Source organism: Oryctolagus cuniculus, chromosome 21 (genome assembly GCF_964237555.1).
Source record: "Oryctolagus cuniculus chromosome 21, mOryCun1.1, whole genome shotgun sequence".
Lineage (NCBI taxonomy): Eukaryota > Metazoa > Chordata > Mammalia > Lagomorpha > Leporidae > Oryctolagus > Oryctolagus cuniculus.
In genome coordinates, this window is record NC_091452.1 from 19,510,021 (window position 1) to 19,537,994 (window position 27,974).

Here is a 27,974-nt window from a genome sequence, read left to right on the forward strand (position 1 = left end):
TGCCCATCTGCTCTTTATATAATTTAATTTTTATTCTGGTACCGTCATGTCACTGACTTCCTGTCTGGATGCTTGTCCCTAGGATTTTTCTGTTTGTTTGTTTAAAGATTTGTTGTGTTTATTTAAACAGTAACAAGGGGGAGTGGGGGGAGAAATCGCCTGTCTCCTGGTTTATTCCCCCAGTGACTAAAATGGCCAGGGCTGGGCCAGATCAAAGTCAGGAGCCTGGAACGCCACCTGGGGTCTCCAATGTGGGTGGCAGGGGTCCAAGCACTCGGGCCATCTTCCACTGCTTTCCCAGGTGAATAGCAGGAAGCTGGGTAGGAAGTGGAGCAGCCAAGACTCAAACTGGTGTTCTGGTATGGGATGGCAACGTTGCAGGTGGTGGCTTACCCTGCTGCCCACAATGCCGGTCCCGGTGCCCGGCTGTTAAAGTCCTCCACCACACAGCTTGCTTCTGTCCATTTCATCGTCTTCTCCTTGACCTCATGATTATTAGTTTGTTTTTTAACCATCATTCCATAACTTAATACTTTTTTTAATGATCCATTTTATTTATTTGAAAGGCAGAGTAACAGAGGCAGAGAGAGACAGTTCACTTCCCTAAATGGCCCCAGTGACTGGGGTGGGCTCCACCAAAACCAGGAGCTCCCCCCAGGTCTCCCATGTGGGCGGCAGGTGCCACGCTCTTGGGCCTCTTCCCCTGCTTCCCGGGCTCTCTGCTGCACCACAGTGCTGGCCTCTGTAATGTGATTATTTTTACTCAGATTTTGTTTAGAGAAGTTGAAGTTTGTTGAAATTCTGGAGATGAACCCAAGTCTTTTTTTTTTATGGGAAAAAAAAAGTTATGAATGTACTGGTTTTAGAAAAACCCAGCGCTGCTTTTGTTGATTTGTTTGTGTGGAGAGTGAAGGTGCCAGGTCTGAAGCGTGGGCTGCCTATCCTGGCTGAGGCGCTTCTGGTACCAGGGCCTTCTAAACATTGCCTGGAAAATGCAATTGAAAAGTAAGTTTATTTTGGTGTGAAACAAACAAAGGAAACCGGTGTGAGGCTTATTAATGATGTGCATTTTCCTTGATTCTTTTGGAGACTCCTCTTGTGGTTGGTGGGGCTGTCTCAGGCGATGGATTGTGATCTTGGATGACAATGGGCCGGCCGGCAGGTTGTTTTGCGGTAATTGGAGGGATTGAAGATGATTTCTGATAAGATGGGAGTTGGTATGCTGTCTTGGTGTAGTGTTTTCTAGAAATTAGGGAAATGCTGTGAACATAAATGACCATCTGTAAATCGGTAGGAAAAATATTTTAGGGGCTGGCACTGTGGCATAGCGGGTAAAGCCGCCACCTGCAGTGCTAGCATCCCAGCTGTTCCACTTCCGATCCAGCTCTCTGCTGTGGCCTGGGAAAGCAGTAGAAGATGGCAGAAGTCCTTGGGCCCCTGCACCTGTGTGGGAGACCTGGAAGAAGCTCCAGGCTCCTGGCTTCGGATCGGCACAGCTCCAGCTGTTGTGGCCAATTGGGGAGTGAACAAATGGATGAAAGACCTCTTTCTCTCTCTCTCTACCTCTCCTTCTCTCTCTGTGTAACTCTGACTTTAAAATAAATAAATAAATAAATATTTTAAAAAATAAAGGTAACTTTAATTTACTACATGAAACTACCCACCCCACCCAATTAAATTTCATTATTAGTGGCTGTTAAAAGCGCTTCTGTAGTTGAATTATATGAGTCTTTCCATTATATTGTTTGTTCAAGAATTTAAAGTGATGTGAGTTTTTTTTCTCTGCAGTGTAAAACTGTTGTTTTTAAGTGGGTAGAAAAATTAATTAATTGTCAAAGGAATAATTATTTAAAAAGCCAGGTTGACAGAAATCATTTCTGTTAGTCACATGAAGTTTATTTTTAAATGTATTTATTTATTTGAAAGAGTTACAGAGAGGCAGAGGCAGAGAGACAGAGAGAGAGAGGAGAGGGAGGTCTTCCATCCGCTGGTTCACTCACCAAATGGCCGGTGCTGTGCTGATCCAAAGCCAGGAGCCAGGAGCTTCTTCCAGGTCTCTTACGCGGTGCAGGGGCCCAAGGACTTGGGCCATCTTCCGCTGCTTTCCCAGGACATAGCAGAGAGCTGGATCAGAAGTGGAGCAACTGGGACTCGAACCAGCACCCATATGGGATGTCGGCACTGCAGGCAGCAGCTTTACCTGCTATGTCACAGCACTGGCCCCAAATGAAGTTTTTACTTAAAAGTCAAATTTTAGTTTTTTTCCACTAGCATCATTAAATAGCTTTTTCCAATACTTAGGTAGAATTTTAGACTTAAATTACTGTTAATCTTTTAACATGATTTTTTATTTTGAAATATGTTTAAATATTATATTTTGATGCAGTTTCAAGCTTATAGAAGGTATTGGGAACAACACCATAAGGAATGGCATGTACATCTTCATAGCTTTACCACTTCTGTGTGTTTTGCCTCATTTGCTTTATCCTCTTTCATTGTCATTTTTTTCCTCAATAGCTGTGAGTGATTAGAGGACATCATACCTCTTGACCGTCTATTCCATCTGTATTTTTTTTTCAGATTTATTTATTTTATTTGAAAGAGTCAGAGAGAGGGAAAGACAGAGAGGTCTTCCATCCATTGGTTCATTTACCAAATAGTGGGAACAGCTGGGGCTGGGCCGGACCAAAGCCAGGAGCCAGGAACTCCATCTGGGTCGGCCACGTGGGTGGTAGGGGCACAAGCGCTTGTGCTCTCTTTTGCTGCTTTTCTCAGGCTGTTAGGGACCTGGATGGAAATGAAGTAGCTGGGACTTGAACCTGCGCCCATATGGGATGCTGGAGTCCCAGCCAGTGGCACTGCCTGCTACACCACAACACCAGCCCCCACAATCAGGAAATGTAGCAATGATGCCATGCTGTTGTCTCAGCCACAGTCCACATGCACATTATTGCAGTCGTCCCTACAGTGTCCTGTCTTTGATACAATTTTTCCTGGTCCAGGATCTGCTGTGACCATGCCTGCATTTGTTTTTTATTTCTTCCTATTTTTGTCCTTTAATCTGGACAAAAGCCTCCGGCGCCTTTAGGTTTCTGGACTTCAGTATTTTTAAACAGTACAGGTCCGTTATATTATAAAATGTCCCTTTAGTTTGGTTCGATGTTTCACAATAGTTTGAGAGTACACATCTCTGTCGGGCAGACCACAGATGAGATGTGTTTTTCCCAACATGTCAGCATGTTTTGTCCCAGCATGTGTGGTTCAGTTTGTTCATTTGCTTCGGGTGGGTGTTTGCTAGGTCTCTGCACTGTGATGAGTAGCTCACTTGTGGGAGTTACTTTTGAGCCTACATAAATACTCTGCTCTTCAAGCGTCAGAACCCACTGGCTTTAACACCGATTGATTTCTAGCTCCATCATTGCTTCTCTGATTTTCGGTTGGCATCTGTAAGAAAGAGCTTTCCCTTCTCCCTATTGATTTGCCCATTTGTATCATTAAGGACTCATGGATCCTTAATTTAGCTATTGAGTTATAATCTATAGCTGTCATGATTTATTTGGTGCTCAGATTGTTGCGGTTTTGGCTAGTGGGTGCCCCTTCCTCTGGGTTCCTGTGTCCTGGTGGTACGTTCCCATCACCTGTTGAGCACTTTCTATCTTGATAAAATGTTTAAAGATTCTGTTGTGATTGTAACTGATTCGATCAGATACCCTTTCTCCAAGAAGCACTATTTTAATAGAGAGTGTTGCTTGGAAACCAAAATTTGGGCACTGGAGTTCTCATTGCTGTTGGTGTGCCCTTGCTTATTAGTGAACAGGGAGAGCAGTGGTGTCTGTCTATCCATCTGTCCATTTGTCCGTGTAGACCCACCTACCTGTCTATCAGGATGAGTTCAAATAGGTGCTTCCATTCTGATTCGTTGCTACAGTGTGCATTCTGGTGTTTTTTTTGCCCCGATGTTTTAACTGTCTTCTCCATGAAGGCGCCCATTATTCTCAATGCATTTAATCATTTGTGTAATCCTAGGTATAGTTTAAGTAGTTTCAGACCTGCTAATTCCCAGTAGCGTGAATCGCAGATGTACCGGCTAGAGTTGCTGCACCTTTCCCATTCTCTGTAAAGGTACGTGTACTCGCAGCGCCAGGTGCAGTTTGATTTTGACAAATGCATTGGCCCATATGACCTCCACCTGCAGGGAGAGTCAGAGAATTCCCAGCCCACCAAGGTCCCTCACACCTTTTGCCCAATTCATGCCCCCAAAGCAAGCGCTTTTCTAATTTTTTTTTTTAAACTGTAGACCAGTTTCGCCAGTCCTAGAATTTCATGCATCTAGAGTTGTCTCTGAGCCCAAAGCACCACCCTTTCTTCTCAGCGACGGATGAGCCCACATTCCTGCCAACTTCTGTTGTTGTCCGTCTTTAATTAGCCATCCTAGTGGTTGGGAAGTGTTATCTCCAAGTGGTGTAATTTATAAATTTTCATTTGTGTGAAGGCCAAGGATACTGGGTCTTTTCCATGTGCTTCTGGACTGTAAATTTCTTTATGAAGTGTTCTGACTTGGTGAAGTAGTCACATTTTTTTTTTTTTTTTGCTCCTTCTGATTGGGTTGCTTTTCTTTTCTTTCTTTTTCATTTTTTTTAAATACATTAATTTGAAAGGCAGAGTGGCAGAGGCAGAAACAGAGTGAGAAAGAGATCTTTCACATGCTGATTCACTCCCCAGATGCCCAGACCAGAATTCCCTTGGTCCTCCAGGTCTTGAACCATCTTCTGCCTCCCAGGAGCATTAGCAGGAAGCTGGATCAGAAGCCCAGTAGCCAGGAGTTGAACCAGGCATTTTGGTATGGGATGTAGGTGTCCCAAGCAGTGGCTTAACCTGCTGTGCCACAGTGTGTGTGTGTGTGTGTGTGTGTGTATGTGTGTGTGTGTGTTTGACTTTAAAATTGAGAGCTTTTTCATTTGTTTTTTTTTTTTTTCTTTGAATATGTCTATAGAAGGCCTTTTTCTGCAGGTTTTGTGATATTTTATCCTAATTTGTTTTCCTAGCAGTGCCCTTTGATGGGCAGAACCTGATTTCTGATACAGTGTAATACATCATCTCCTTCTGTACCCTGCCTAGAAATCTTGTGCATAAATTTTTCTGTGAAGATATTCTGTGTGTATTCCAGAAATGTTATGTTAGCCTTTACATTTGGTTCTATGCGTCTTGCTGAAGTTAACCCTTTATAAGCTATGAAGTAACAGCTCCTTTCACTTCTCTGCCCTGCCCCGCCCCCTCGTGGGTATCGGCTTTTCCAGCACCATTTGTCGAAAAGACTTAAAGTGACCACATAAATGTGGGCGTATTTCTGAACTCTGTTCCATTGATGTACTTTATGCCAATACCACACTGTACTGATGAACGGGTCTTGAAACTAGATAGCATACGTCTCTGAATTTTGTTCTTTTTCAGCGTGATTTGGATATTCTAGGTTTTTTTTTTTTTTTTTTTTTTTTGCATTTCCTTGCAAGTTTTTTAATCTGTTTTGATTCAGTTTCTCTAAAGCAGCATCCACAGTTCATGATTGGAACTGATGAATCCACGGCTCAGGGTAGGAGGAATTCGACATCTGAGCAATGCTGTCTTCTGATGCTTGAACCAAGTGTACATCTCCATTTATTTCCTTCTTTAATTTCTCTCAGTAATATTTTATGGTTTGTAGCATAATGGCCTTGTGTATTTCTTATTTATTCCTTAGTATTAATTGTTCTTTGATGTTATTGCAAATGGCTTTGTTTTGAAAATTCTGTTTGTCAATTGCATGCTGTGGATCAGGGTGTCACTGATTCTTATATAATAACCTTGTACCTTGTGTCCTTCCTGAAATCACTTATACTGTTGATATGGATTTTTATTTTATTTTTAAACATATGTAACTTATAGGTAAAAATTTTACATACGAGGTCTACATACATGTATATGTTATGCAGTGTTTATATCAGGATAAACATATCTATCTCCTGAAACATGTATCATCTTTTTAAAGTAAAAACTTTGAAAATCTGCCTAGCCTTTCTTTTTAAAAATATATGCAGTACATTACTGTTATCTATGGCTCCCCTCCCACACCATGGAACGCCAGAACTTCCATCTCCTGTAACAAGGAACCCATTAATCAACCTTTGCTCCGGCTTCCCTCTTCCCAACTCCCTGCAGCCTCTGGTAACCACTCCTGTGTTCTCAGCTTGTCTAAGATCAACTTTGTAAGGCTCAGCATTTGAGTGAGATCATGTGGTGCTTATCTTTCTGGCCCTGGCTTATTTTAGCTTCAAACATAATGACTCCATTTCCTACTGTGTTGTCACACATGGTGAGATTGTATCCTTCTTATGGGTGACTTGGTATTCCACTGTGTGTGTGTGTGACATAGTTGGTTTTTTTTTTTTTTTTTTTTTTTTTTTTTTTTTTGACAGATAGAGTTAGTGAGAGAGAGAGACAGAGAGAAAGGTCTTCCTTCTGTTGGTTCACCCTCCAAATGACCGCCATGGCCAGAGTTATGCTGATCTGAAGACAGGAGCCAGGTGCTTCCTCCTGGTCTGCCATGTGGGTGCAGGGGCCCAAGCACTTGGGCCATCCTCCACTGCTCTCCCTGGCCACAGCAGAGAGCTGGACTGGAAGAGGAGCAACTGGGACTAGAACCCGGTGCCCATATGGGATGCCTTCACCCCAGGCAGAGGAATAACCAAGTGAGCCATGGCGCCTTCTGAGACATAGTTTTTATCCACTCACCACTGATGGACTCTCCAGTTTCCATCGTGGTCATTGTGAACTGTGTTACAATAACCAAGGGAGTGCTGTTATCTCTTGGACAGACTGATGGCGTCCCCTCTGGGTAGACACCCAGTGGTGGCGTTGCTGTGTGAGATCCATTTTTAATTTTCTGAAGAACCTCCATCCTGTTTTCCACAATCGCTGTGCCTCATTGGCACCCCAGGAACAGTATGCAAGGGTTCTTCCCCCTTGGCAGCACAGCCCTTGGCATCTCTGTCTTTCTGGGAATAGCCATTCCCACTTGGGTGCGGTCATATCTCATTGTGATTTTGAATTGCATTTTCCTGATGATCAGTGATGTTGAACAAGCATTTCTTCATCTACCTTATACCCATTTGTATGTCTTCCTTTGAAAAATGTTTATTTAACTCTATTGCCTATTTTAAAATTGTATTTTTTTTTGCTATTGAATTGAATTTCTTTTAATTCTGGTTATTATCACTTTGTATTGATTTTTCTCTTTGCTGTGCACAAACTTTAATTTCATGGAGTCCCATTTCTCTTCACTTTTGTTTCCTGTGCTTTTGGGAACTCACCCAAAAAATCCTTTACCGTTTAACTGTCATGAAGAATTTCTCCTATGTGTTCTCCTAGAAGTTTCATGGTTTCAGGTCTTATATTAGGGGATTAATTCATTTATAGTTGATTGTTGTGTACGGTGAGAGATAGGGAAATAGTTTCTTTACTAAACATGTGCATGTTCAATTTCCCCACCACTTAGTGAAGAGTGGTATTTTCTCTTAACACAGTTGTGAAAGATGTATCAGCTGTAAATCTGTGCATTTACTACTAGGCTCTATTCTGTTCCATTGTTTTATGAGGCTGCATGCACAAACCACTTCATTGTTTAATGCCTCTAGCTTGCTCTGGTCTTTTTGCCCAAGATTGCTTTAGCTATTTAGAATTTTTTTTTTTGTGGTTCTATCAAATTGTAGCATTGCTTTAGTTCTTTTTTTCTTTTAAAGATTTATTTATTTATTTGAAAGAGTTACACAGAGAGAGGATAGGCAGAGAGAGAGAGAGAGAGGTCTTCCATCCACTTGTTCACTCCCAATTGGCCACAACGGCTGGAGCTGCACCAATCCTAAGCCAGGAGCCAAGAGCTTCTTCTGGGTCTCCTGTGCGGGTGCAGGGGCCCAAGGACTTGGGCCATCCTCTACTGCTTTCCCAGGCCAGAGCAGAGAGCTAGATTGGAAGAGGAGCAGCCAGGACTAGAATTGGCGCCCACATGGGACACCAGCGCTTTAGGCCAGGGTGTTAACCCGCTGCGTCACAGTGCTGACCCCAAGCATTGCTTTAGTTCTGTGAAGAATGTTATTGGTAGGGGTCGGTGCTGTGGTGCAGCAGGTAAAGCTGCTGTCTGCAGTGCCGGCATCTCATGTGGGTGCCTCTTCAAGTCCTGGCTGCTCCACTTCTGATCCAGCTCCCTGCTAATGTGCCTGGAGAAAGCAACAGAAGATGGTCCAAGTCCTTGGGCCCCTGCATCCACCTGGGAGACCTGGGAGAAGCTCCTGGCTTTGGATCAGCCCAGCTCAGGTCGTGTGGCCATTTGGGGAGTGAACCAGAAGATGGAAGATATCTTTCTCTCTGCCTTTGCCTCTCTGTAAATGCCTTTCAAATAAATAAATAAATCCTTAAAAAAAAAAAAAAAAAAAAAAGAATGTCATTGGTATTTTGATGGAGATTGCATTGAATCTGTAGACCTGTTTGGGTACTGTTGATTCTTCCAATCCATGAATGTGGAATGTCTTTCCACTTCTTTGGGCCTTCTTCAGTTTCTTTCATAGATGTCTGATAGTTGTCACTGCAGAGAGCTTGCACCTCTCTGGTTAATTTATTCCCAGTTATTTTATTTGGTAGCCATTAGACGTGAGATTGCCTTGCTGATTCCAGTGTCAGGTAATTCATTGTTGGTGTATTGCAACGCTAATGAATTTTGTATGTTGATTTTTTTTTTCACCCTGCAACTCTACTGAATTCTTGTATTAGTTCTAATAGGTTTCAAGTGAAGACTTTTAAATTTTCTGTATGTAACACCATGCCATCTGCAAACAGTGACAGTATAACTTCATCTTTTCCAATTTGGATGCCTTTTATTTCTTTTGTCTAATTGCTCTGCCTAGGACTTGCTGTGCCATGTTGAATAAAAAAGATGAACGTGGGCATCTTCGTCTTGTTCCAGATCTTAGGGAGAAAGCTTTCAGCTTGGCCACATTCTATATGTTGTTAGATGTTAACTTGTTATGCACAGACTTTATTGTGTTTAGGTATGTTCCTTCTATACCTAATTTGTTCAGAGTTTTTAATGCTGAAGGATGTTGAATTTTATCGGATGGTTCGTCTGCATCTGTTAGATTGATCATACAGTTTTTGTGCTTCACTCTGTCCACGTGTTGAGTCCATGTGGTGATCTGTGTATATTGAACCATCCTTGCATCCCCAGGGTGAGTTTCACTTGATCTCTTGATGATGAATCTTTTTAAATTTGCAGTTGGATTTTGGTTCACTGGTATTTTGTTTAGGATTTTTATATTTATGTTCATCATGGATGTTAGACTGTAGCTTTCTTTGTGTGTGTGTGTGTGTGTGTGTGGTGTGTGTCTTCACTTGGTTTTGGTACAAGGATTGAATTGCTTGCTTCCTAGAATGAGTTTGGAAGAATTCTCTCCTCTTCTAATTTTCGGAATAATTTAACGAAAACTGGTGTTAGTTCTCCTTTCAGTGTTTGGTAGAATTTATCAGTGAAGTCATGTGGTTCTGGGCTTCTCTTTTAAAGGAGACTTTGTTACTGAGTCAGTCTTGTACTTGTCACCAATCTGTTCAGGTCGTCTTCCTTCAAGATGTCTTCAGTCTTGGTGACGGTGCATTGCATGGTGCTGAGTAAGGCAGTGATATGATTTTAGCTTTGTAAGATTGGTTCAGACTCATCTTGTGACCTGCCACATAGTCCATTCTGGAGAATGTCCCATATGCTATTGAAGAGAATGCCTATGAGGGGCCTTCAGAAAGTTCACTGAGAACAAAGTGTAGATTTTCACAGACTGTTGAGAGAATGTTTTGCAGACGCCTCCTAGGTTCAGTTGACCTGAGGTCAACTCCACGGTTTCTTTGTTGGTTTTCTGTCTGGCTGGTCTTCCTGTTTTTGTTTTGTTTTCATTTAAGATTTATTTGTTTATTTGAAAGGCAGAGTTAGAGAAGGAGAGACAGAGATCTTCCATCCCTGTTTCACTTGGCTGTAAGTAGCCGGGGCCAGGCTAAAGCCAGGAGCCTAATGCTTCTTCTAGGTCTCCGACATAGGTGGCAGTGGCCAAGGGACTTGGGCCAGTCTCTGACGCTTTCCCAGATGCATTAGCAGGGAGCTGGATTGGAAGTGGAGCAGCTAGTGCTGCAACTGATACCCATATGGGATGCTGGTGCTGTGGATGGGGGTTAACTCGCTATGCCATAGCACTGGCCCATGGTGAAAGCAAGGTGTTAAAATACCCCACTGTTATAGTATTGGAGTCTATTTTCTCCCTTTAGGTCTATTAACATTTGAGTGCTCTGATGCTGGGTGCATGTGCCAGCCTGCAGCACAAAGAATGGGGTTTCCTGAAACAGAGAGTGGGAATGCAGGGACAAGGACGCAAAGAATGGAGCCAAGACAAGTCCTGATCAAGGCTCCTTTATTCAACAAATCCAGTAGTATTTAAACATGACCAGTTGTTTACAAGAAGGAGCACAAAAGATTTACATATCAAAAAGGCTTTTAAGGTTACAAAGAGTTCCTGATAAGGTTCTTAATTATTGATTACAAGGGTACAATAAAACACTTAGGTGATAAATGCAGGTTTCAGGTGTGACTGATTATCTATATCATCTCTTGTGAGAGGTTTAGCAGTGAGATAGGTTCTTCCTGCCTCTTCCCAGAATCTAATTGTCTGTGCCAGGAAGTCTCCATCCATGTTTAAGTGTAAACAAAGGGAGCGACTACCTGTGGCTGCCCACAGGTGCATGTATATATTTATAATTGTTACTTCCTGAATTAACCCTTTACAGTGACCTTCCTTGTTTCTCGCTGCTGCTTTAGGTTTTCAGTGTCCTTTATGCATTGCAAGCATGGGTTACCGTTACTTTCATCTGGGTTGTGTTTGCATGACGCATCTTATTCCATCTCTTCTCTTCCAGCCTGTGTGTTTCTTTCTAGGTGAAGTGAGTTTCTATCAGCAGCATGGAATTAGGTCTTTTTACTCCATCAAACCATTGTAGGTCTTTTAGTCGGAGCATTTATTCCATCTACATTTAGGGTAACTATTGACAGATAAAGTCTTACTACCTGGTGGTTACTTTGTACTTTGTAGGTCAGGTTCACTATAAGGTCTTACTACCTGGTGGTTACTTTGTACGTCAGGTTCGCTTTGTGGATACGCAGGTTGTCTGTGAGTAGAAGCTGTTTTAGCCGCTTTTCCTTTTCTCGCCTCATGGCTCTGGTGAAGACTTCCACTGTAGTACTGAACAGAATGAGCACATTTCTAATTCCGGCCTTTCCTATTCTGACGTGAGTTATTTTTTGCTCATCTCGCTGCTTAGGGATGTCCTTTGGCCATTCCACCAGAAGTAAATCTTTCTCCCTTTATGCTCCATCTCAGCACCAGAATCACCACCTTTATTTCATTTATCAGAAATTATATTTGTTTGCTCCTTTGGTGTCTGTCTCTTTGCTAGTTGTAAACCTCTCATGGGAGAAATCTGCCTGTCTTCACCATTTCATCCAGTATGTGCAATGTAGTGGCTCTTAGTAAACGCTCAGATGTTTCGTAGAATCAGGCAAAAATATAGAGTTTTAGCAGTTTTGCAATCTATTATCCATCACACTTTTAATCAAATTGTTCAGGAGGTTAAATTTCAAAATTTTTCATAGAAACCACCCATGTCTGATATTTTCAAATCTCTCTCTATTTTTAAAGATTTATTTATTTATTTGAAAAGCAGAGCTACAGAGAGGCAGAGACGGGTCTTCCATCTGCTGGTTCACTCCCCAGATGGCCGCAATGGCAGGAGCTGAGCTGATCTGAAACCAGGAGCCAGGAGCTTCTTTCGGGTCTCCCACATGGGTGCAGGGGCCCAAGGACTTGGACCGTCTTCTCCTGCTTTCCCAGGACTTAGCAGAGAGCTGGATCAGAAGTGGAGCAGCTGGGTCTCGAACTGGCACCCATATGGGATGCTGGCACTGCAGGTGGTGGCTTTACCCGCTATACCACAGTGCCAGCCCTCCATTTTCAAATCTCTTGACTCATTGATATTTTATCAGAAGCGTTACAAGTCTGTCTTCTACTTTTTTTGCAAAATGAGTGTTGTATGCACTAAAAAGTTAATCAGTATGCAGGAAGGGTGCAGCAGTTCAGATAGTGAAACAAGGCAAACACACTCCACAGTTATCTGGTGAGCAGGTGTTGGGTCAGCCCCTTTGGTTCTTTAAGATCTGGAGAAATCACAGTGATGAGAGGAGCCTATCAGGCAAACCATTTCCTTATTTCTGTCCTTTAGTTTTTGGCTTTCTTCTGAATGATGCTTCATTTGCTTTTTATGTAATTGAAGACTGGTGGAGGTGAACTGCTTTTAGCACGGAACACAGTGATGTAGGGTTTATCCAAAAGGTAAAACATCTTTCTTCTGATTGCTGCATTTCAGCAGCTGCTACAGAGTCAATCTTCACTTTTGTCTTGGCCCCGGGGGAAGACCCTGTTCTGCTTTTCCCATTCCATGGTTAAAAACAACAACAACAAAGCAAAAAACAACCCCTTGGCCTATTCTACAGATTGAAACTTACATGAACAAAGGAGGTAAAAGCATTCTAGGTTGGAAGTTCAGTTGTCTACGTCTGTCCTCCCTCACCACTCTCTCTCCCCCTCACCCCCTCCCCTCTCCCTCCCTCCCCACTTCCCAGCTGTTCTTGTTGCTACCAGGGTGGCAGAAGAGAATCCTTCTGTGTCCTGCCATTTGCAGCTTGATGGAGTAGACAGGAAAGAAGTGGACATCTGCATATGATAATTTGCGGGTGTGTGTGTGTGTGTGTGTGTGAGAGAGAGAGAGAGAGAGAGGAGCCTGGATGCCCAGGACTGGGAGTGAATAGGGTATGTGTGTGTGTGTGTGTGTGTGTGAGAGAGAGAGAGAGAGAGAGAGAGGAGCCTGAGTGCCCAGGACTGGGAGTGAATAGGGTGTGTGTGTGTGTGTGTGTGTGTGTGTGAGAGAGAGAGAGAGAGAGAGAGAGAGAGAGAGGAGCCTGGATGCCCAGGACTGGAAGTGAATGGGGCTCCTGGAAGGCTTTGAGGAGGTGCTTGACTGAGCACTCAGAATCCAGCAGGTCCAGGAAGCAGGAGAGCGAGCGCGGTGACGGAGAGGCCTGACTCCTGGAGTCTGGCCTTGGTGAAGTGAGCTCAGGAACACTGCTGGGGGCCCAGGGAGGGGCTGTGGCGCAGAGAGAGGTTCAGCCACTTCCAGGAGCAGTCAAGGTCGTGAAACCGCAAACGCGGTGCTACATCATTTTCTCGTCTAGATGCTTCACGAACATCAAATACCGGAGTCCAGTTCCTCACTTTGGTTTCTCTTCCAAAAATAGAAAAAGAAATACAAGAAGCAAAACCAGGCTGATTGAAAAAAGGTGAAGCGGCGTGCAGTCCCAGCGGGGGTTTCTGCGGTTCTCTCCTGGTGGTGGTTGGACAGTGGACGGCGTTCAGAGAAGGTCACAGGAGGGGCTTGAACTAGTCTGCCGCCTGACTCGGCCTCGCGGCCTTTGTTGTTTTTAATGAAACCTTCCACCCTATAAGAACAAAATACAGATTGTTTTTCAAGTGTCATGGAGACTTCACCTAGATTGACAGCATTTGGAGCCAGAATCGAGTTACAGTACACTTAAGAGCTTTGAATCAGCCGGCGCTGCGGCTCACTAGGCTAATCCTCCACCTGCGGCGCCGGCACACCAGGTTCTAGTCCCGGTCGGGGCCCCGGATTCTGTACTGGTTGCTCCTCTTCCAGTCCAGCTCTCTGCTGTGGCCCGGGAGTGCAGTGGAGGATGGCCCAAGTGCTTGGACCCTGCATCTGCATGGGAGACCAGAGGAAGCACCTGGCTCCTGGCTTTGGATCGGTGCAGCGCTGGCCATTGTGGCCACTTGGGGGGTGAACCAACAGCAAAAGGAAGATCTTTCTCTCTGTCTCTCTCTCTCACTGTCTAACTTTGCCTGTCAGAAAAAAAAAAAAGAGCTAGCCGGCGCCGTGGCTCAATAGGCTAATCCTCCACCTTGCGGCGCCGGCACACCGGGTTCTAGTCCCGGTCGGGGCACCGGATTCTGTCCCGGTTGCCCCTCTTCCAGGCCAGCTCTCTGCTATGGCCAGGGAGTGCAGTGGAGGATGGCCCAAGTGCTTGGGCCCTGCACCCCATGGGAGACCAGGAAAAGCACCTGGATCCTGGCTCCTGCCATCGGATCAGCACGGTGCGCCGGCTGCAGCGGCGGCCATTGGAGGGTGAACCAACGGCAAAGGAAGACCTTTCTCTCTCTGTCTCTCTCTCACTGTCCACTCTGCCTGTAAAAAAAAAAAAAAAAAAAAAAAGAGCTTTGAACCATCATGAATGGGTTCAGATTTAAACAGATATGTCTCAGGAAACAAAGTAAATAAATCTGAAGCTAATGCTAGACATTTGGAAATTACACACTTCTGAATGATTCACGAATCAAAGCAGTGACGTGATCCCCTTACTTATCATCATCATCATAATACCCGTATGCAAACAGAGCCCGTTCCCTCCTGCTCCCTTCATGCCTTGATGTCCCTGCAGTTTCTTGGTCAGGGCACCTGGGCTGCCTCCGCCCCTGCCCCTGCCCCTGCACAGGCTCCTCCTGGAGGCTGGCCTTGCCTACCTAACCGAGCAGGCTTTATCACCTGCTGGCTGGAATGATCACGCGTTTCCCATCTTCAAAGGTCATGTGCTTGGAACTGTGGAGGGGGAATTTAGAGGAGGACTTTATGGAGCAGCAACAGACACAGTCCAGTTGCACGGTTCGTGTGCTAATGTTACTCGCTTCCTTCTCCCAGTCCCTGGGGAAGGGACTCCCCCCTCCTCCCCATGTCTTTAGAATCTTGGGGAGTCTTTTTTTTTTTTTTTCAGTTCCCTTCTGTGACTTCTGTTTGCACTAACAATCTCTGAATTGCCTTGACTTTGTGGAGTTTTATCATCTCCGTGTGCGTACCCCTAACCACAGCCCAGAGGCAGCTCCTTCTGTTCATGGGCACTGGCTCCTATCAGCCCGCGCCTCCCCTGGGGGTCCGGCTAGGTGTGCTGGATTTCCAGAGCGGGCTGGGAGACATTTAGATCAGATAACTGATTGGAGTGTGGTGAATATTCTGACAGAGGCGTGTGAGCCAACAGGTGTCTGTTGACTTCTTACCGCGTCCCAGGCCTAGAGGAAGGAGCGGGAAGCAGGCTGGGAGCAGGGAACCTGCCCTGGCTGCGTGGTGCGATGTGGCTGGGTGTGAAAGTTCTCCTGTCTTATGGACAGCACAGTCCTGTTTGTGTGGGCGTGGTGTTAGCTGCACAGCGGCTGTGACCAGTGTGTGTGTGTGTGTGTGTGTGTGTCCTCGGGGATGCTAACACCACTCATCGTGCACTTTGAAGCAGTGGGAGGGAGTTGTGAGCAGAGAGCTGGGACATGGCCCTCTGTCACCTGGAGCAGTTTCTCCTAGGGCATAATCCTCCGAAGCCCTTCTTTGCCCTTATTCTAAGATAAGGGAGGAGGAGGTCCGGGCATAATCACCCCATAGGGTAGAAGCTCAATTCATCACCAGCCCTGAAACTTTCTATTCTCTCCCTTTAGGTTTCTTGCTATTTAAAGACTTTTGTTTGAATGAGATTAACGAAGCTGTACCTCAGGTGAAGTTTTATGAAGAGGTAAGAAGCAACTGTTTTATTGATGCTTTTATCTCAAAAGCAGAATGGGATCCTGTCTTTTGCAACATAATGGATGTAACTAGAAACCCTTATGCTTAGTAAAATAAGCCAGTCCACAAAAGACAAGTATCCTGTGTTTTCTCTGCTATGTGGGAATTAATACAGAATACAGAAAAGAAAAAAAAAAGGAATGAAACAGACATCTTCTGGTTTGATCACTGTTTTTAGCTCTTGTCTGTACTCCTGTGGAATTGCAGTCTTTCTACTTTGTGCGTGTTGAATATTATGAGTGATGGTACATTGAGCCTGTGATTATCGGGTAAATTGAAATTGTTTTTGCAAACATTAAGAAATGAAAGGAAGGTAGCAGGGGATCGAGGGAGGGAGAGAAGAAGAGAGGGAAACAGGGCTATCATCTTAGAATTGTTCTTATGAGATACCTGAAATCAGTTTCTCTGTATAAATTTCAAAATGGCATATTTAACCTGTGCTTTGGAAAACACTGACTGGCAACCATTGCACCAATACGGAGGGTCCTGGAGAGCAGCACACACAGGTGGCTCAGCGGGGAGGCCGACAGCACCTGTCCACAGGCAGGCCTGTCTGAAACTCACAGCTGTCAGGGCCTTGCAGCAGGGTGGGCACAAGGAGGAGCGACTGGCCTGCACTTCCAAGCAGGGAGGAGCCTTCAGGTGTGCAGTGCGGAGAGCGAGCCGGCTGGTCTGCTCCCGGCAGACACCTGCTGATTCCAAGGTGTGAGCTGGGGCCCAGCAGCCCAGGCCTGCTACCAGGTTTGGAAGAGAAACTCACAAATGTCCCCAGTCATTGGAGAAACAAACTGTGGAGACTTGGTAGGGCTCTGGGCCCTCAAAAGCTTAGCTGGTTTTCCCCAGAGAATATTTGGTGGAATCTGAGTTGGGAAGGGGGCTGCAGAAGTAGTAGACATTTCTGGAAGCACAGTGAACTCTCCCACCTAGGCTGCAGGAGATACAGGAGTGTACTGGGGACAGGAGTCCAAAAAACAGAGCAGGCAAGAGACGCAGACCGCACAGGGAGTGGCCCGTGGCTGCTGGAGCCGCTGAGGACCTGGGCTGGCTGTCGGTTCCCGGTGCCGTGGGCAGAGGAGGGGTCAGGCTCAGCCGCCAGCGGAAAGTCGCTTCTGGGAGACAGAAATGCGGAGAGCGGTTTCCGGAGCTAAGGTGAGACCAGGTGAGACTGGAGGAGCCCTGGACGTGCTTTCAGTCTCCCTATCAAGGCGCAGGCCAAGGTGCCACGCTCTACTGGGGATGGGAAGGACAGGGAGCAAAGTTGAACCGGAAGAGGGTCAGGTCTTAGGAGCAGGGTCCCAGCAGAGGCACACCCCGCCCAGCCCAGCCCAGCCCAGCGCAATCTTCTCCCCACCTGTCTTCGTTGCAGGTGGAAGAGAACAACATGTAAAGACTTTGTAGTCTTTTTGTATTTTTTTATAAAGTTTTATTTATTTGAAAGAGTTACACAGAGAGAGAAGGAGAGGCAGAGAGAGAGAGAAAGAGAGGGCTTCTACCTGCTGGTTCCCTCCTCAATTGGCCACAATGGTTGGAGCTGGGCCGATCCAAAGCCAAGAGCCAGGAGCTTCTTTTGGGACTCCCACGTGGATGCAGGGGCCCAAGCACTTGGGCCATCTTCTACTGCTTTCCCAGGCCATGGCAGAGAGCTGGATAGGAAGTGGAGCAGCCAGGACTCGAACTCATGCCCACATGAAATGCTGACACTGCAGGTGGTGGCTTTACCTGCTGAGCCACAGCGCCGGCCCCATCTGTAGTGCTAAACATAAGTCAGCCTGCTAAGAGGCAAGGTTGTGGGACTCACCAGGCAATAGAAGCAGACCCACAGGTGAATTGGATGTTTGCAGTTAGCAGCAGTTAGTTAGTATTTAAAGGTAACCACAAGTAATTTGTTTGAGAAGATAGAGGAGGGGCTGGTATTGGGGCAGAGCAGGTTAAGCCATGCCTGCAGCGCCAATGCTGGCATCCCGTGGTGGAGTGCTGATGAACCCTGGATGTTCTGCTCTGATCCAGCTCCCTGCTCATGTGCCTGGGCAGACGGTGGGAGGTGGCTCAAGCACCTGGGCCCTGCCACCCGTGTGGGAGGCCTGTGTGGAGCGCCGGGCTCCAAATGGTCTGGACTCGCCCTGGCTGTTGCAGCCATTTGAGGAATCAATCAGTGGATGGAAGATGGATCTGTCTCTGTCTTTCCTTGTCTCCCTTTTTGTCACTCTGCCTTTCAAGTAAATAGATATATCTTAAAAAGAAGGTAGAGGAAAAGATGGACACCACGGATAGAGGGATAGGTAATGCCTGCATATTTTGACTTCTGAAGGGTCAAGTGGACGCTGCGGAATAGAAAGTGCTTTGAGTTGAGAATTACATGGTCAGGTTCGTAGAGTGGTAGCAACATAATATTAACAAGAAGGCGGCTCAGTAGCTAAAGTCAAGCCGAGACACAGAGAGAGGAATAGAAAAAAGAAATAGACAAGAGCATTGAAGACAGGTTTAAGAGGCCTAACACGCAGAATTGGGGTTCCAGAAAGAGAAAGCATGGGGTGGAAGTGGCATTTAAAGAGAGAATACTAAGGGGTTTACAAAAGAGACGAAAAGCAGATTGCTGGCAGATTCAAAAGGCTCAGCACACCTTGAGCAGAAAGACCACGAAGGAGCCGTAGCTTTGCACTGCAGTCTCAGGCTGTGGGAACTTGTGGCAGAGAAAATCTTAAATTGTATTTATTTGGGAGGCAGGGAGAGAGAGTACTCCCATTCACCAATTCAGCCTCCAAATGACCAGGGTCCTGAAACCGGGAGCTCGGTCCAGGTCTTCCACGTTGAGTGGCAGGAACCTAACGACTTGAGCCATCAAACGCCGCCTCCCCGGGGACTCATTCGCAGGAAGCTGGGGTCAGGAGCAGAGCTGGAATGTGAGCCCAGGCGCGTTGATGTGGGACGTGCATGGGGCATCGTCACTGCTCCATGCTGACTGCTCAGCGAAATGCCAAATCGCAGAGAGAAGAACCTGAAAAGCAGCTGGGTTGGGGGTGGGGAAGACACATGGGCTTTAAATAAGGAGCAACAGTGTGACCAACCGTGATATCTTAAGAGGAATGATAGCAAAGACAGTGCTGAGAAAAAAAAGATATCAAACGAGAATTCTGTGTCCAGCGAAAATTCCCATCGAGCAGGAAGATGAAAACCAGAGATTTATTCAGACAAAAACGGAGGGAATTTGTCAGTAAAGGGAGCTAACGTAGGCAGAAGGGAAAGGACCCCAAGTGGAGATGCCGGAAGGAAGGGAGGACGTGCAGGGTGACTGTGCTGAAGTGTGAGTGAGTGTCGACCGTACCAAGCAGTAGCGCAAGGCTTCTGGGGTTTAAGATGTGTGTGGAGGCTACGTGCACGGGAGTAGCCCAGGAGGCAGGCAGCATCCCCGAAGCTGAGCTGTTCTCAGTCCGGGATTCTCGCGGGGTAGTAAAAGTGGGGATCGGCATTGGATTGTCAGCGGTCAAGGGTGCATATTTTGATATCTCACACCTTTCAAGGAATGCAACGTGCATAGCTAATAAGCTGAATAGAGAAAAGCAGAGTGCTATTTAATAAAGACAAAAGAGGAATAAAAGGGGGCACGAAATAGGTCAAGTTGAAAGTCGAGTAAGGTGGAGCTACAGATCTATTTGTATACACTGAGTGTAAATGGACTGAAAAATCCAAGTAAAAGACTGAATTTTTCCAGACTGGGTAAGGAACCAAAAGCTATTATATTCTGCTTAGAAGAGCTGTACTTTAAGCGGAAGTTGGAAGAGTGTAACACAGGTAGTAGCCAAAGTCAAGCTGGTGCAGCTGTGCTAATGTCAGACACACTACACGGGAATGCTGCTGTGGGACAGACTTCTGAAGGGCACAAGGGTCAGTCTATCAGAAGGTGTCACAGTCTTCTACCTGCATGTCACAAGAAAGATAACTTCAAAGTATATGCCTTTTAAAATATTCGAGCAGTAGACACACACACACACACACACACACACACCTGCCTCCCCTGGTTGCTCCCCAGCTTCCTGGAACAGCTGAGGCTGGGAGTTGGGAATTCAGTCCAGTTGGGTGCCAGGGACTCAGCTACTTCAGCTGTTACCTGCGTCCTCCCAGGATGCACTGGAAGCAGCTCTGGGTGCAGGGCTGGGACTCGAACCCTGGTACTTTGTCATGGGATGCAGGCATCCCAGCTGGTGTCTTTAACTCTTAGGCCAAATTCCTGTCACAACTTCAAATCAAAGGCAAAAATTGACAAACGGGAGGCAGCTCGACACTCCCGCTGGGAGGAACTGACCTACGACCTTCACGAGCTCATGAAACAGATAGGCTAAAAAACTAACAGTGTACGAGATCTTAATAAATTGATGAATATGCTTTATTATCCAACTGACGTACGTAGAATGGTGTGCCCCGCAAAGACAGAGATCACATTCTCTGAAGTCAAGATCGATCATACGCTGGTCTCTAGAGACAGCTTCTCAGACGCTTGTTTTCTGATCACAACAGAATGAAACTCAAATACACTCACAGGTAACTAAGACATCCTACACTGCCTGGAAATGAGTACACCTCTACACAGTTTGTAGGTGAAAGGAGAAATTGAAAGAAATTAGGAGCTAGTTTAAGATGATAAGAAATGATGTGTGCTGTTGTTATTAGCAGTAACACGGTGGATTTTTACCCGGAGGCACTTTGATCCATAGAAGCACAGCATCTTTAGGTACTGGGAACTGTGCACCTCTGCAAGCTGGATCGGTCTTCCTTTCATCTGTTTATTGAGAGGGGTGGGGGGAGCTGCTTTTACTTCTATGCATTTAGAGATGATACTCGTGCATGTTCAAGTAGGAAAGTCAAATCCTGATGAGCTCTTACCATCTCGTAGAAAAAAATGAAGTGAAATCTGGAAGGATTTTATTGGGCATGAAGTCACCTTAGGCTTTAAGTCTGAATCCTAGCCAGGCATTTATCTGGATAAGTATCACAGCTTGATCTGTCAAGAAACAAATCTCTCTTGTGTTTCTGAAAGCTTCAACTCTCCTGTTTCAGCGTGTAGCCAGGCACCTTGTCAAAAGCAGACACACTGTACCCATAAATATGAGTCAATTAAAAAATCGTAAAGAAAAGATTAGAAGTCAAGTTAGCACACAGAATTTCGTTTAACTCCTTCAACCAAATTTTGTTAAACACCAGCCAAATGTAGCGCCAGCCAAAGTCCTTGATCTCTTTGAGATTGTGTTCTGGTTGAGAGAAACAGACCATAAATAAATAAGAAATAGGAAACCTATCTGGAATTAAGAGCTGCTATTCAAAGACTGAAAACCGAGTCCACACTCAGGGTGATGCACTGTGACTCGGCCACTTGAGGTCGATGGCTCAAAGCCTGGCCTGGTGGTGGCATCTGAGGAGCGCCCTGAGTGGGGGGGAGGTGGGTCTTTGGGGATGAGAGGAGGCAAGGGGGAGGGCATTTAGATTTTACTCTGAAGCCCGGGAAAAGCCAGGCAGGCGTGAAGTGTGTTGCTCGCTAGGCATCGGTGAGGCTGCGGTACTCGTGTGCTGGATCTACATCTCTGAGGGCTTGATGTCCGGTTCTCCTGGGTGCCCAGAGAAGGGTCTTACAGTATTGCTGTTTATCCCATCTGTGTTTTGCAGCTCTGTTACTCAGTATGCACACGTCTGTGATTGTGTTGTCTTTCCTTGCAAAGTGTTCCCCTGTGTCTGGTGATATTCTGTGTTGGGACGCCGGCCTTGCTGGAAAGGACATGTATGTTCATACCCACGTCAGTCCTCTTCCGCTTTCTGTCTGCATGGTTAGATTCTTCCCCATCTGTCTGCTGTCCACCTGTGTGCTTACATGTCAGTTGTATTTTTTTAGACAGTTATAACCATGCCTTCTTGGTTATTTTGACAATTGCTGCTCCTTAGTGGAGTGATTATAGATATTTCTCCTTTGTGGGGTGTGCTGAAATTCTTAATTTATATCTTTCACCAAATCTGAAAACATTAGGGCCATTATTTGTATCTGTCTTCCTTTCCTTCTGGGGCTCTGATTTTATGAATGTTCTATCTTTATGAGGAATATTTAACAAGCTTGTTGAAAATGCATTATAAAATCGATGCACAAATTTCAATTTTTTTGCACCAAAATGCTTATATTTTCATACAATTTTTCATGGAATTTTTTAAAGTCTTATTTTTTAAAAAGACATTTGTTTGAAAGAGTGAGAGACAGATCTTCCTTCCATCCACTGGTTCATTCTCCAAATGGCCACCACAGCTAGGTCTGGGCCAGGCTTACACCAAGAGCTAGGAACTCCAAACGGCTCTCGCACACGGGTGACAAGGACCCAGTCGCGTGGGCCATTTTCTGCTGCTTTCCCAGGCACATTAGCAGGGCCTGGATCAGAAGTGGAGCAGCCAGAACGCAAGCTGGCACTCCGGTAGGGGATGCCAGGGTCCTGAGAGGAGGCTTAACCTGCTGTGCCACAGCACCGGCTCCTGGAGTCCTCCTTTGTACCCTGATGTTCTGTTCACCTTTTTCTCCATTATTTTTTCTTCTTCAGATTGAATAATTTCTACAGACCCGCCTTCAAGTTTGCTGACTCTTTTTGTTGTTGTGTCCAGCCTGGTGTTATGTTTCCCCACTGAGTGATGTATTTCGGCTACTCTACTCTTATTTCCAGAACTGGTGGTTTTGTAGTTATTTTTCTGCTGCTACTGCCGCTCTCTTTGTTCATTACCTGATGTTTTCTGTCACGTCTGGTTATAATAGTTTCTTTCAAATCCTCATCTGACCATTCCAACACCTGGGTCATCTCGGATTGCTTTTTGTTGCCGCTCTGCTTTCCTGCATATGGGGTCACATTGTCCTGTTTCTCTATATGTAGAGGTTTCTGTTTGTTTTTTTAAAGACACATTAATTATTTGAAAGAGTTACAGAGAGAGGGAGAAGCAGAGGGAGAGAGAGTTTCCATCTTCTAGTTCACTCTCAAGATAGTCACAACAGCCAGGGCCGGACCAGGTGGAAGCCAGGGGCCTGGAACACTGTCTAGATCTCCCATGCGTATGGCAGGGGCTCAGGCACTTGGGCCATCCTCTGCTGCTTTCCCAGGTGCATTAGCAGGGAGCCGAGTCAGAAGTGGAGCAGCCGGGACTTGAACCAATGCTGGCGTCGCAGGCAGCAGCTTAACCCGCTGCGCCACAGCACTGGCCCCGTGGACTGTATCGTGAACATTGTGATGGATACACCACAAGTACTCTATACACTGTTGGGCTCCCCCAGGAGTCTCGGCTTGCTCAGGCCCCACCCCATCTTCCCTGCAGTGGCAGGCATCAGAATCTTTTTTAGTTCTTTTTTTTTTTTTTTTTTTTTTTTTTTTTTTAAGATTTATTTTGTTTGAAAAGACAGAGTTGGGGGAGGGGGAGAGGTAGAGGCAGAGAGAGAGGTCTTCTTCACTGGTTCACTCCTAAATGGCCACAATGGCTGGAGCTGAACTGATATAAAGCCAGGAGCTGAGGTCAGCGCTGTGGCGCACTGGATTAATCCTCCCTCTGCAGTGCCAGCATCCCATATGGGCACCGGTTCTAGTCCCGACTGCTCATCTTCTGATCCAGCTCTCTGCTATGGCCTGGGAAGGCAGTGGATGATGGCCCAAGTCCTTGGGCCCCTGCACCTGCACGGGAAAACAGGAGGAAGCACCTGGCTCCTGGCTTCGGATCGGTGCAGCTCCGGCCATTGCGGCCAATTGGGGAGTGAACCAACGGACGGAAGACCTTTTTGTCTGTCTCTCCTTCTTACTGTCTGTAACTCTGCCTCTCAAGTAAATAAATAAAATATTAAAAAAAAAAGCCAGGAGCTTCTTCTGGGTCTCCCAAGTTGTTGCAGGACCCAAGCACTTGGACCGACCTCTGCTGCTTTCCCAGGAGCATTAGCAGGGCGCTGGGTTGGAAGTGGAGCAGCCGGGACTCGAATCGGCACCCGTGTGCGTGCAGGCTGAGACTTTCACCTGCTGCACCACATCTGGGTTAGCTGGGCTGCCTGGGGTCTGCCGTGCCACTGTGTCGTCGTGGGGCAGTGTGAAGATCGCAGCAGAGTTCACATGTGGAACTTGGGAGCTCCCCTTTGCCGCTCTTTGTTTTCAGAAGCGTCCCTCCCCCCTGCATCTGTTCGCCCCTTCTCCCTTATCTATGTACTGTTGGTCACTGACTTAGCACCTTTACTTGGTCGTGTTTTACATATGTCCAGTGTTTATGGGACCGTTCCGCTAGGAGCCTGGGCTTCTGTTTGGGATTTAGAGCAGGTGTGATTTTCTGATGAGTTGGATATGGGGGTGATGGTGGAAAGAGTGGGCACATGGGTGGAATCAATGATGATGATTCATTTCTTTGCTTCAGGAACTGGGAAGATGGTGGTTTTCAACTCATTTTTCTGATAAAGAAGACTGGGGGAGGAGCATGTTTGGCTGCAGTGCAGAGGGCGTGAAAACCGAGGTTTTATTTAGACATGTCACATTTGAGGTGCTTTCTAGAGACTCAGGAGAAATGTCAACCACGTGGTTAGATATTTAGAATCTGGAGTGCAGGGTAGAAGCAAGTCTTGGATCCACATTTAGTCATCAGAGTATCACTGGTATTTGAAATCGTGGAACTGAACCTACAGAGGACGTAGCTGGTGAGAAAGGGGCGCCCCAGCCCCCCTGCTGTGGGACCCTGAAGGACTCAGGGGGCAGGCAGAGGAGGAAGCCCTTCCGGGGAGCCCCCGTGGCCGACCCCTTGAAGGTGCGTGACAGAAGTCAGGGAGAAAGTTTCAGAACAGGGCAGGAGAGGAACAGCTCTGCTGGGTGCTGATGGAGAATTGATGACGTGACCCTTGGCTGGGCATCGCAGAGGCTCCCTGGGAGGGCCTCTGGCGGTGGGACAGACGGGGGCAGGGTGAGAACGCGGAGCCCACCACAGCTGCGGACCCAAAGTGCCTGCTCGGAGGGCTCGGGTGATTGAGGCTGCATGTTCAGCTGTGGTCCGTGCGTCCTCCCAGGCTGAAGGGGACCAAGTGATAATGGAGATGATAGTCTGGGCTGCAGTAGGGGAGCCCTGCACTTTTGAACAGCCAAGCTGCCAGACTCAGAGGTGGCGTTTGCTATGAATGAGCTGCAGCAGGCCCTCAGTTCAGACCTAAGGGACAGTTGGCTGAGCGGGCTTGACTTCATGGTCTTGTTGCCAGTGGAGAGTGAATTCTGAATGACAGCTCCAGGGACTTTAGAGCCTGCCTTTCCTGATAAGAGGAGCAGTTTCCTGCTGTTCGAGTTGGAGATTCCACGGCTCGAGGCTGTATGCAAAGACAGCTTTTACATTCAAAGTGTCGTCTGGCCAAGAAACTACAGTTGTTGTGTATGTTTGGAATTCGAGTTCACGGAAACTTCGTAGGAGTATTGGTTTGACCAGAGGTTGGGGTCCTCCGTGGACCCTCTGACGCGTAGGCTTGCATTCTGTGACACTGCATTCAGGGGTGATGATTCGTGGAGGTGTGCTCCTGTGTCGAGGCAGAGACGTGTGCCTTTGGCTCAGTGACGGTCTGTCTTATCCTAGCATCCGGGTGTTAGCCTTTGGACCCTGCCTAAGACAAAACACAGCCAAGGGAATCAACAGGCCCAGATCTTGTGTTTCCTGATCTGCTTTGGATTTTGGTGTCCAGCTTCGGTTTGCAACTGCAGTGTTTGCACCTGGCCCATTGCTGCATTCTGTAGACCTGTTGTCCTGAGCTGGTTCAGGATGGGTTAGCCCAGGCCCTTCAGTTAGGCCAGAATCACTGGTTCGATTCTGCAGTTGAGATGGTCTTTATCTCCCTGAAGGGGTGTCAGCCTATCCCAGTCTGCTTGCCTTCGTGTTTGCAAGAAGACCCCGTTCTAAGCCCTGGTCATAACAGAAGAGTGGGTCCAGCCATCACAGCGTAGCACAGGATAATGAAGATGGTCTGGATTAACTGCTCAGTGTTTGAACCAGCTAGCTCTTAGGTTCCACATTCCTGGCTGTCTCCTACCTGTGCCCTTATGTGCATCAGAAATTCTTGCAGGTCTTTGTGGGTTTCATTGCAAAACCATTAAACCCAGACCATAGAGTAAAAAGGTAGCTTGTATTTCTATTGAGTTCATTCTCATGTCGGTAGGAGGAGTGAGCCCCGGCTTTGACGATAGGAAAAGCAGCCTTCGGGTGTTGAGGAAGTCACTGTGCAGGCCGAGTGTCCATTAGAAATGTTTAGGACCAGCAGTGTGAGTCAAGTTTTGGAGGGGTGTGTGTGTGTGGATGGTGGGTATGTGTGTGTGTGTGTGGGTGTGTGTGTATGTGAGGGGTGGTGTGTGTGTGTGGGTATGTGTGTGTGTGTGGTATGTGTGTGTGTGGGGTGTGTGTGGATGGAGGGTATGTGTGTGTGTGTGGGTGTGTATGTGAGGGGTGGTGTGTGTGTGTGGGTATGTGTGTGTGTGTGGTATGTGTGTGTGGGGTGTGTGTGTGTGGGGGTGTGTGTGGTGTGTGTGTGTGTGGGGGGGTGTGTATGTGAGGGGTGGTGTGTGTGTGTGGGTATGTGTGTGTGTGGTATGTGTGTGTGGGGGGTGTGTGTGGGGGTGTGTGTGTGGTGTGTGTGTGTGGGGGGGTGTGTATGTGAGGGGTGGTGTGTGTGTGGGGGTATGTGTGTGGGTGTGTGTGTGTAGGGGTGTGTGTGTGTGGGGGGGTGTGTGTGTGTGGATGGTGGGTATGTGTGTGTGGGGGTGTGTATGTGAGGGGTGGTGTGCGTGTGTGGGTATATGTGTGTGTGGGGTGTGTGTGTGTGTGTGTGTGTGTGTGGCGTGTGGATGTGTGGGTGTGTGTATGTGTTTAGGTTTCGTTTGTTTTTTTCGAAATGGGAATATTTGCTCAGACTTTCCTGGTTGAACACCCGTGATCCAGGAGCCCTGAAATCCGAAACGTTCCGCAATCTGTAACTGTGTGGGCGGGGTGCTCCCCTGTAGCAAGTAGCTGAGCGTTCACACGTTTTCCCCAAAAAACGCCAACCTCACCATCAGTCGTTACGCGGAGGATCTTTGCTGTCTTCCTCCTCTGAGCTCCGTGTTTCATTGATGTTTTCATCCTCTCCCTATCTTTGGATGAAAAGCATTGCTATAAATAAATGGGAACAGTTCTCTAATCCAGAACCCTCTGTTATCAGGTTAGAGCGCATGGGACCATGTGTACATACGACAGATATTTCTAAGGCACATTTTATTATTTACTCTAGCTTAACACTGGTCTCCTAACTATAGCAAAATGCACTACTTGAAGTAACCTTTCTATTTTTTTTTTGATTTTTTTTAACTTTTATTTAATGAATATGAATGTCCAAAGTACAGCTTATGGATTACAATGGCTTCCCCCCCATATCGTCTCTCCCTCCCGCATCCCTCCCCTTTCCCACTCCCTCTCCCCTTCCATTCACATGAGGATTCATTTTCGATTCTCTTTATATACAGAAGATCAGTTTAGCATACATTTAACCTTTCTATTTTTTTTAAAAAATTTATTTATGTATTTATTTGAAAGAGTTACACAGAGAAGGAGAGGCAGAGAGAGAGAGAGAGGTCTTCCATTTGCTGATTTATTCCCCAATTGGCCCCAACAGCTGGAGCTGGGCCAATCCGAAGCCAGGAGCCAGGAGCTTCTTCCGGGTCTCCCACACAGGTGCAGGGGCCCAAGGACTTGGGCCATCTTCTACTGCTTTCCCAGGCCATAGCAGAGAGTGGATCAAAAGTGGAGCAGCCGGGACTAGAAACTGGCGCCCATATGGGACGCCCGCACTACAGGCAGTGGCTTTACCCACTACGCCACAGCGCCGGCCCCAACCTTTCTGTTAATACTTCTGTAGTGCAGGTGGGGTTCTAGCCTGAGAAGCCCATGTCTTTACCTGTAGGTCAATGCTTTCAGAGATACTTGCTTTGGTTGACTTTCAGAAATCTCTTTGCAGGAACCCTCATATTCTCTTTCTTTGGCTTTGGAACACAGTAGTTGGGTGAGAATAAGCCCCATAATATCTCACAGAACTGAATCACAGCCAAATTTGAATTATTTGTGCTTTGGTAAAGAAGAACTGGCAAGGGCACATGTTCCATGGCTCGGGTATTGTAGGCTAATTGTCACCATGGCAGTATTTGTTTGCTAATACT

At 46.5% G+C, this 27,974-nt stretch overlaps 1 protein-coding gene across 3 annotated transcripts in view; it reads left to right on the forward strand.

Moving 5' to 3' along the window:
• GRK3 (G protein-coupled receptor kinase 3) overlaps positions 1-27,974 on the forward strand; it is a 133,316-nt gene that overhangs the window by 44,368 nt on the left and 60,974 nt on the right. For 2 of the 3 annotated variants that reach the window (XM_051835476.2, XM_051835475.2), the window contains exon 3: positions 15,660-15,733. The exons of the other annotated variant lie outside the window; for it this stretch is intronic. In XM_051835476.2, the coding sequence (XP_051691436.1) occupies positions 15,660-15,733 (74 nt within the window). The remainder of the gene's footprint in view (positions 1-15,659; positions 15,734-27,974) is intronic. 3 annotated transcript variants of the gene reach the window in all.